The 10,567-nt window shown below is 46.5% G+C and overlaps 1 protein-coding gene across 1 annotated transcript in view; it reads left to right on the top strand.

Moving 5' to 3' along the window:
* The first annotated feature begins 1,113 nt into the window (after positions 1 to 1,113).
* Positions 1,114 to 10,567, top strand: part of CD164 (CD164 molecule) — a 12,657-nt gene continuing 3,203 nt past the window's right edge. The window contains exons 1-4 of the mRNA XM_024194290.1: positions 1,114 to 1,267; positions 6,474 to 6,551; positions 8,130 to 8,192; positions 9,949 to 10,023. Coding sequence (XP_024050058.1) covers positions 1,192 to 1,267; positions 6,474 to 6,551; positions 8,130 to 8,192; positions 9,949 to 10,023 — 292 coding nt within the window. The 5' untranslated portion in view covers positions 1,114 to 1,191. The remainder of the gene's footprint in view (positions 1,268 to 6,473; positions 6,552 to 8,129; positions 8,193 to 9,948; positions 10,024 to 10,567) is intronic.

The following is a 10,567-nucleotide window of genomic DNA, read 5'->3' on the forward strand; positions in this document are numbered from 1 at the left end:
GAGCCCCAGAGAGAGCAGGGCTCGGCAGTTGGGGCCGGCAGCCCGAGCCCTGCCCCCCTCAGCAGGGAAGCTGGCAGCCCGAACCCCAGCGCTCGGCGTGGGACTGGCAGCCCAAGCCCCCGGAGGAGCGGGGCCGGGCAGTTGGGGCATCCATCACACTGAGGAAATTTAAACTTAAATCCCTGAAAATATTCATTTTTAGGAGGAGGTTCACGAGATTTCATAGTTTAGTGAAAGGGGTTTGCGGGCTGTTAAAGTTTGGGATATGGATATGAGCCCTGACCTGACTATAGTGTTGCAAGGCACTCCCCTCGGCACCGCGGGAGGATAGGCCTGAGGGGAGTTGGTCTTTGGTATTCTTAAAACGATGAATGATTTCGGTGGAGATGGAGGTGTGAGAACAAACCCTTGAATGATGCAACCTGGGGTGGAGTATTGCGTGCACTCTGGACAGGTGTTCCGCTAGGTAAGTGGAGAGGTGGGGGCGGCGCCAGGGACAAAGACCAACAGCCAAGGCCTCTACGCTCGTTTACACCCTGCAGCTCCCGCTGACGTTAATGGGCTGAACACGGTGTCAGTCTGTGCACAACGTGGCGCTAAATGTTGGGCGCACATGCGTTGTGCGGAGCCTCAGCTGCCTCCTTTCCCCAGCTCCTCTGGCTCTACGGCCCCGTGCTGGGGGCTCCACGGTGCCAGGCTGGGCCCGGCAGCCAGCGCCTCCGCCTTGGCCCCAAGTCCCTCACCCAGCCCCGCCCGTGTGCGACCGCGCCAGGCCCCTCCCTGTCAGCGCAGCGCGCGGGGGCGGGGCGGGCAGGCCTTGTCCCACTCTCTCACCAGCCCCCGACAGAGGGGCTCGAGCGGCGTGTGACTGCCCGAGAGCGCGGGACGGCCGTCACCTGATGGGGGCACCGAGGCCGGATGCGGTCACGTGCAGAAGGGGCGTGTTCTGCCACCGCCCTGGTGCTCGGCTGAGGACTGTTCCATTGTACCAGAGGGGTGGAGGATGGGGCGCGGCGAATAGACGGACCGATTCCTGAGCGGGGGCGGGGCCAGTCGCTTCTACGTAATAGGTCAGCGCCACGCCCTTCTCACGTGCTCACCTGACGTAGCTGGGCTGGGAGCTGTAGAGCGAGCGTCGTTGCGGTTGGTCGCGGAGGCGTCTGAGCCGCCCCGTCAGTCAGACACCGAGCTATGGGCCGGACACCGGGGTTCCTGCTCGCCACGGCCTGCTTGGCCCTGCTGTGGGCGGCGGCGGCGGCGGGGAAAGGTGAGGCGGGAGCGGGGCGGGCCCGCGCGGGCGGCTCCTCTTGGGGCCGGGGGCTGTAAACGGTGGGGGCCGCCCCTCCCCCAAATTCGAGCGCTGTGGCGGGCCCATGCGCCGGCGCCCCGCAGGAGTTCGCTCCTTCCCCGGCCGGGGGTGGGAGGCGCGTCCCGGGCCGGGCGCTGACCGGCCGCTGACCGGCCGCGTGCACCCGGAGCGCCCCGCTGTCCCCAGCCCGGGGGGCCCTGTGTGGCCGGCGCGGCTCCAGGGCTGGGGGGCGGGAGGTGTCGTCCTAAGCTCGCTTCTGTCGCCGTGATTCCCCGGTGCCCTGCGCCCTCTCCGCGCTGCCCAGGAGACCTGGTGGCAGTCGGCTCCGTTGCACGCGCACCCAGCTTGTTTCCTCGGGTGTTGGATCCAGTTCCCGAAAGCGCAGCTTGCTGGTGTTAATCGCCGCTTGCAGCATTTGCTTCCCCTGTTGCGGCAGGAGGAGGATAAGCAGAGCCACTTAACAGATTTGAGTAACCCAGGGCAGGAAATGCCCAGATCTGCCTCCCGAAGCCGTGATTTATAGTTGGTGTAAAAAAGTGCAAAGACCACTGGGAGCAAACAGCGCAGCAAAACTGAGTAACCAGCCACAGAGCCTGTTCTTGAGTAATCAGAATAAACTGTCCCTTTGGAGTTTTTGATAGCCATGTACTCACATCTACAATAGTTTATTGCATGCATCTATACAACTTTATGTTGTTATACAGTGTTTGTTTATGTAAATGTTAATTGGCACGCCCTACATTAAGGAAATACGCCACTATAATTAAGGCTAAGATTATGTCACGGAACCCACAGCAGGCAGACACAACTTTATTATTCTATTAGTTGTATTACTGTGGTGTCTAAGAGCCCTGGTCATGGACTGGGACCCGCTTTGATAAGCGCTGTACAAACAGAATGAAAAGATGGTGCAGTCTAAAGGGGATGCAGTCTGCACCGAGAACCTCAACAAAACTGTTATCAGATGCCTTATTTTGGCAGCAACTTCTGTCCTGCCATCTCCATTGAAGTGCTGTGCCAAGTTGCTTGTGTGGCATTAACTGGAAGTATCTGGAGATGGGTGCTATTCTGATTCTATTCAGGGTATGGTCATTAGCCATATACATCTCTACAGAAGAGGAAAACCTGCAGACTGAACTGATTTTTGGAACCATGCCTCTCTAGGAATTGTGACCATCATTGATGGGTAGCTGGACCAGCTTTCCTATGTGAATAGGATTGGTGTGTCCTCACACTGTGTTGATGAGCTGGTAAAGATTAAAAAGTGTAAGGAAACACTTTTTCCTGGAAAGTGGAGAAATAGGCAACAATGTCGTAAGACACTTCTCTCATAATTCTGAGGCAGCCTTATAGAGTCACAGAATATTAGGGTTGGAAGAGACCTCAGGAGGTTATCTAGTCCAACCCCCTGCTCAAAGCAGGACCAACATCAACTAAATCATCCCAGCAAAGGGCTTTGTCGAGCCAGGCCGTAAAAACCTCTAAGGGTGGAGATTCCACCACCCCTCTAGGTAACCCATTCCAGTGCTTTACCACCCTCCTAGTGAAATAGTGTTTCCTAATATCCACCCTAGACCTCCCCCACTGCAACTTGAGACCATTGCTTCTTGTTCTGTCATCTGCCATCCTGAGAACAGCCTAGCTCCATCCTCTTTGGAACCCCCCCTTCAGGTAATTGAAGGCAGCTATCAAATCCCTCCTCACTCTTCTGCAAACTAAATAACCCCAGTTCCCTCAGCCTCTCCTCATAAGTCATGTGCCCCAGCCTCCTAATAATTTTCGTTACCCTCCGCTGGACTCTCTCCAATTTGTTCACATCCCTTCTGTAGTGGGGGGACCAAAACTGGACACAGTATTCCATGTATGACCTCACCAGTGCCGAATAGAGAGGAATAATCACTTCCCTCGATCTGCTGGCAGTGCTCCTACTAATACAGCCCAATATCCAGTTGGCCTTCTTGGTAGCAAGGGCACACTGCTGACTCATATCCAGCTTCTCATCCACTGTAATCCCCAGGTCCTTTTCTGCAGAACTGCTGCTTAGCCAGGCAGTCCCCAGCCTGTAGTGGTGCATGGGATTCTTCCATCCTAAGTGCAGGACTCTGCACTTGTCCTTGTTGAACTTCATCAGATTTCTTTTGGCCCAATCCTCCGATTTGTCTCGGTCACTCTGGACCCTATCCCTACCCTCCAGCATAGTTACCTCTCCCCCCAGCTTAGTGTCCTCTGCGAACTTGCTGAGGGTGCAGTTCATCCTATTATCCAGATAATTAATAAAGATGCTGAACAAAACCAGCCCCAAGACCGACCTCTGGGGCACTCTGCCTGATACCGGCTGCCAACTAGACATCGAGCCATTGATCACTACCCGCTGAGCCCAACAATCTAGCCAACGTTCTATCCACCTTATAGTCCGTTCATCCAATCCATACTACTTTAACTTGCTGGCAAGAATACTGTGGGAGATCGTATCAAAGGCTTTGCTAAAGTCAAGATGTATATCCAGAAGAAAGAGCTGAATTCAAGGCCCTAGAATCCTGAGCTTCATTGCTGCAGTCTTAATGTGGCTGAAGGGTTTACCAGTCTATACTTTCACCTCAAAATATGGATTACCAGGTCTACATTGCCAAATATCAGTGTAGATGGCTTAGTATGACCAAGTCTCTTCACAAGGAAATGTGAAAGGTCACTCAGGCCAGGTGAATGCCTTGACTTCAAGTAAAAAAATTACCTTTAATTTGTATGGTGGCAAGAGCTGCTGTTTCAAGAGTGATGTCTGCAGGTACCTTGGGGCTGTAAGACAAAGCTCAGCTCCAAGCTTTCTTGCTCTAGAACAGTTCTAGTACATTTGAAGTCTGGCAGAGGATTTATCTGAGCCAGGAGGTGTCTGCTCAGATTCAATTTCAGAGGCTGGATGATTTGATATCAGTAGTATCTGTAGGCATACTTTCATGTGGGAACCATTGCTGACTGAGATCTTGATAGTCATGGGCAACATAGGACACGTGTGCATATCCAAGTGACAGGACATTTCTGGTCTGGTTCCAGTCTAAGGATAATCACTAATTGCAACTGGACTTCCAATTCAGTATTAAAAGATGTGTTCACTCCCAGGTGGAGAAGTTAATAGTTTCTCCAAGAAAAACGGTACGTCACTTTTAGAGTCAAGGCTGGCATTGCATTCACTAGACACCTTAAGAAATCTTAGTATTCCAAAAAATAAGCAGGGTTGAGTTAGACAAGCAGACTCTAGTTACAAAAACAGAAGTACCAGGTCACACCTGTTGAGAAACCCAGTGAGAGTGGGTGGAATCTGTCCTATAAGCCATTCCTGGTTTTCAGTTACCTAGTATCTTCCCTCCCAACTATCTCAAACTACTAGTAACAGATCCCATATGAGTGAAGATATATGCTCAGCAGAAAGGGAAGATCAGTCTTGGTATTCAGGATTTCCAATTCTGCAGTGTAGTAACGTTGGCATTTGAACCCTGAGGGAAGTTTCCATCTCTTACCCATCCACAGCTGTCAAGTCTAGTTGCAATTATTCCTATTAATGCTTAGACTGTTGTTTTCTATAGCAGGGATTGGCAACCTTTGGCACGTGGGTTCGGACGATCACGGCTCCCACTGGCTGCGGTTCGCCATTCCAGGCTAATGGGGGCTGCGGGAAGCTGCACGGGCTGTGGGATGTGCTGGCCACAGCTTCCCACAGCCCCCATTGGCCTGGAACGGCGAACCGCGGCCAATGGGAACTGCGATCGGCCGAACCTGCAGATGCGACAGGTAAACAAACTGCCCCGGCCTGCCAGGGTGCTTACCCTGGTGGGCTGTGTGTCAAAGGTTGCTGATCCCTCTTCTATAGCATTGTAAAGTACTTGGCCACTCCAAGAGCCAGGATAGATTCTAGAGTATGGAAAAGACAAATTTTAACACTCTTGTTTTATCAGCTAAAATATGTGCTTAAATAGATAGCATCCATTGTGCAGCAGCATGCACACAAGACTATTGGTCCTGCTAGCATAGTCTCTTTGGAGAGCCAATTGTGAGACTTAGGTTTAATATGTCCAAATAACTTTGTAGAGAACCAGCATCAGTCCCACCAGAACTAGTTGCCAGTGTGGTAAAACAGGAAAACTGTCTTCATTCTGGTCTGTTCCACACTCTTTTGGTACAATTGTAACAAATGAGGGCTTATACCAGCTAGGCCAGCATTAACTAATTCCATTGTGTTGCTTTCTCCCATAAGTCTTTAACTGACTCTTTTCTGTTGTCTCTTCCCTTTTATAGTAAAGGCTTTTACCCACTGAGGTTTCAAAATACTCCTGTGAAGTCTTGTTTGCAGACTTAGGATATGTCTACACATCAAAGAAAAACCCATGGCTGACCCATACCAGCTGACTTGGGCTCATGAGGCTCAGGCTGCGGGGCTGTTTCTCTGCTGTGTAGACTTCTGGGCTCGGCTGGAGTCTGAGCTCTGGGACCCTCCCTCCTTGCAGGATCCTAGAGTCCTGAGCCCCCAGACATCTACATGGCAGTGAAACAGCCCTGCAGCCCAGCCCTGTGAATCCAAATCTACTGCCATGGCCCTACTGTGGATTTTTCTTTGCTGTATAGGCATACCCTTAGTTTTTTTCACTCTTGTAAATTTTCTGTTCTCTATTTAGATTCCCATGAGCTTTATTAAATATATTTGGAGACCACTACATGAGGTATAATTGACATTTCTGGCGCACGGCATTGGAATAGCAATAGTGTTGTTGGGCACGAGTAAAGTGCATTTGAATCTACTTGAGCCTAATGCATGTGTAGTTGGAGTCACTAATGATACTTGAGAGGGGAAAAAAGATAATCCTATGGGTTAACCACCAGATCTGTCGACACCCAGTCTTGGTTCTGTCCCATGGATTTGTGTGAATTTAGGCATGTCGCTTCTCTGTGCTACAGCTTCTTATCCGAAAATAAAGATGTTTAGTTGGGGAGTTGACTCAGTTCATATGTAAACACTTTTGAGGATGTTATGGAGGTCCTCAATTCATAGGTGCTAATAAGTAAAACTGAGATCTGTGATTTAAAAATGCTAGAAAACTAATCCCATTATCTTTGGGAGAGTTGCTCTTCTGATAACTATCAACTGGCCCATAATTAAATGTTTTCCCTTTTTCAGATAGCTGTGCAGATCTTAAAACCTGCAATGACTGTGTTAATAGCACTATCCCAGGATGCAAGTGGATTCAGTGCAAAGGTAAACATCTGGAAAAACTAATATTTAATAAGTAGATATGTCTTTGGGTCTGATTTCACAAACATTTACAAGGGGTGATCAATGATAACTCTTTTGGTGGATAACATAGTGAAAAGCAACACTATCTTAAAATTGTTCTAAACTGTTCAGATCCCAAAACAGTAATGGACACAAACTACAAACACTTTGACGTGAAAGTTAAACTAATCTTAAATTCTTATCCAGAGGCAGCGGAATATTATGCCCAAAATACAAATAAAAGCAGAATTTTTAAAGACCCGCTAACCATACTACCTGAAGCACCATGGAAAATCTTGACTACTAGAAAACTAGTTACTTGGCCTTGCTGGTAAGGAGGTTGTGGATGGACCTTGACTTGTTAAAATTGACAAGCGTTCCAACATTGCAGTCCCTTTTGAGATTATCCCACAGAACTCTTAAATCCTGTCCTGATATCAAGTGCCCCAAGAGAAGACAGGGCAGTAGACAATCAGTTATGTAAGGTAGTCTATTGATTTATATTTTAGTTGTGCCCAGAAGGCATAATCAGAATTAGGGTCCCATTGTGCTGGGCACTGAACAAAACATTGTGTTAAGACAGTCCCTCCCTGATGAGTTTAGATTCTAAACATGAGGGACAGAAGTGGATGAAACAATTGGAACAAGGAGAGGAAATGAGGGTAGTGGTGATGGGATAATACATGGTTATTCAGACTACCCATGTAAAGTCTCATGGAGGATCTCTCTCCATAGTTAATGGAAAGAAGTTTCAAACATTACCAGCCCAGTTTTGGTGTTCCTCTCAAACAGGTTGTCCACAATGCCTCAAATTTTGTCAGAGAATTCTTGAGACTACATATACTGAATTTGTAGTGGAAAGAACCTTTTGAGAGGACTAAGGACAAATAAGTGTGCTAAATGTCTTGAAACTTCTTAACAGGCTACATTAACACTAAATTGCTGTGTAAATATGGATTGTCAATTTGATCAAAACAGATAAATATGAATTCCTCTTAAATTGCAGGTTAAATTCTGCTTTAGATATATTGCACAACTTCCATTTATTCTTAGTGGAAGTCATTGTACAGTATCACAGAACTGGGCCCGGAGTATTTCTGCCCTAGTTTTTCAAACATAGTAACAGTAAACTAAATAGTGCTTTTAATGTTTTATTTAAACTTGTCTGACTCTGTTTATATCCACATACCCGCTTATGTACCATTTTGAAAAAGGGATCTGTAACTAGAATATATTGCAAGAGGTATTACACAGATTGCGTACAGTGCTTATGTGAGTGAATGTTACTGTTTTGTTCACTCTTGCTTTACAAAAACATACTTCATGTCATTAATGATGGAACTCATTCAAGTGTATTAAATCGTGTCCATTGAAATAGTTTTAATTCTACTAGCCAAGAGACTGACATCCCCAGGGAATCCCCCGTAGAACATTAAGAAATTTTATGAGAACATAATTTATAGTTGATAAAAAGCATAATAATCGTTTTTGAGAAATTGTAATATAAAAATACCTTTTCCTACGGCTCCTTGATATTACATTTTTTTTTTTTTTGGACAGGATCAAACTTTTCTTGTGAAAATGCAACAGGACTTAACTGTACTGCCATTTCACAGTGTTTTTGTAAGTATCTGGATATTGTTTAGGTTGACTCTTAATGCAGTCTTTTCCAAGTTGTGTTATCTATTTGAGACAGTCCTCCTATTCTTTACAACTTCCAGCACAATAGTTATCAGCCTCCACTAACATACCTTGTATCAATTGTATAAGCAGATCTCTATAGTATGTAAGCTTAAAGAGAACAACATCCCCTTCGCTCTGATGCTAGGCAGAGGCATGGGCAGGCAGCTCTGTGGGCTGCCTACGCCCAGAGTGCTGGCTTCACAGCTCCCATGGCCAGGAACCACAGCCAACGGGAGCTGCGGGGAGGTGCCTGCAGGCAGAGGTAGTGTGCAGAGCTGTGTGACCTTGCCTCCGTCTAGCAGCTGAGTGAGAGGGATGTCGCTGCTTCTGTGGAGACCCTCAGGTAAGCACTGCCCAGAGCCCGCCTCACCCTGTCCTGTGCCCCTGCCCCACACCCAAACTATGCTGGGGGTGGGGGGAGAGGATAGGCACAGAGCCAGGTAGGGAGCCTGCCAACCCTCCCCCTGACTGACACGCACACACCATCCGCAGGGGCCCTGGGCAGCCACACACCCCAGTTTTATTCACTGGTATTTTTAGTAAAAGTTATGGACAGGTCACGGGCCATGAATTGTTGTTTTCAACCCGTGACCTGTCTGTGACTTACTAAAAATACCTAGGCCTAAAATGTAGCCTTACCTTGTACGTCACTTCTGATTTCAACTTGTTTTAGGGAATGGCAATTAGAAAAACCTCTTTGTAAACTGATTGCATTTGCCCTGGAGTCACTAAGGTAAATAAGGAACCCCAGAATGCCACTTTTTACTAAACCACTTTCTAGTAGAACAGCACTTTATTGTCATGTTAAACTGTTGGTTGTGTCAGAACGAGTAGCAGAACTCCAATCTATTCCTATTAGGTTTGCAGTGAGACTATTATTTCTCCCATTATACCAAGTATTACTTGACTCCTGCATATCCAAGAACTGTTAGATTGTATCCTGGGAATTGGTGGAGCCCCCTTTAGAAAGAAATCTTAATGAATCTGCTGCCCCAAATAACATGCATTGTAATCAGTGCTTAGAACATATGTATATACAGCAAACTGCTTTTATTAACCAGTTTCTTTTTTAAAAAGTTCTAACAGCTTCTTAGACTATATGCTCAGGTTTTACTTTCTGGTACTCAGTGGAAGGAGAGCTTTATCTAAACTCAACTTTTTGGACCACTGAAGATGTCCCAGCTTTCAGTATACATTTTAATCACCCAGCAAGCCAGAGCAAATGCATACCTACCTGTGGAATCTAGCTCCAAATTGAACTTGAACTGTTATAGGAAGACTTTCTAAGACACAAAGGGGAACTGGATGCCTAAATCTCTCACATATCCTGCCCAGTTTCCAGATCCAAAGCATGGGTGTGCATCCACCAGTTAGCCACAGCAACTCTTCAGGATCTGCGGTAGCCAGCTGGAACGTTCCAGGGCACTTGGGCTGAGAGTCCAGGCTTGGCCTCTGTTACAGCCTGTTTCTGGCTTGAATTACCCCGTAGGCGTGTCAGTTTTGTTTGCTTGAGGTATTCTGCTCCCACAGTTTAGTGTTACTGTAGTGCAGTGAACTCTCTTCCAATCTTTTTGCTACTTCACATTAGCCTTCATAACAGTCCATTAAACATTTTACTATCCTTAAATGGGAGTCTGTTTTATGTTTATTACAATCTTGTAAGTTAACTTTATTTTTTTTACACACTATTCTACAGATTCATCTACTGCTGCTACCACAGCTGCTAATTCTACCACAGCTAATTCTACCACAGCTGCCACTGTTACCACAGGTAAAAAAAAGAAATATAACTGGGCTAAGTAAGATAACTTTGTAAAACAAGGGTTCTACCAAAGTTTGCTTAAACTAATTGAGAATAAGTAGTTCATAAAATTGAACGTCTGTTACAGTAGGTACAGTGCACAACTTTCTTGTCCTACAAAGAAATTGCCAGTGATTGAAGGCATGGGAATATGAAGGTAAGTTGACTGGTTCTTCTTCTACATTATTTTTGTTGTGACTTACCTTTTTTCCACTCGAGAAATGTGGTCAATATAACCGCTGCTTCGTAAGATTAGTGCTCATAAAACTCAGGTTCTACTGTGTAAGTGAAACAGATTTCTAGCTGAGGGAGTTGTCAAATATTTTTGATGTTTCAAATATCAGTTATGTTAGTGCTCGATACAAAATAAAGAACTATACTGTCTAATAAACTAAATCATTTATAATAGCTTGAGAGCCTTAAGTATTCAGGTAACTATACCGCACCAAGACTTATATATAAATAAAGTGTGTGTGTGTGTGTGTGTGTGTGTGTGTGTGTGTGTGTGTGTGTG

The sequence above is a fragment of the Terrapene carolina genome, unplaced genomic scaffold, assembly GCF_002925995.2.
Source record: "Terrapene carolina triunguis isolate 2854851 unplaced genomic scaffold, T_m_triunguis-2.0 Scaffold42, whole genome shotgun sequence".
Classification (NCBI taxonomy): domain Eukaryota; kingdom Metazoa; phylum Chordata; order Testudines; family Emydidae; genus Terrapene; species Terrapene triunguis.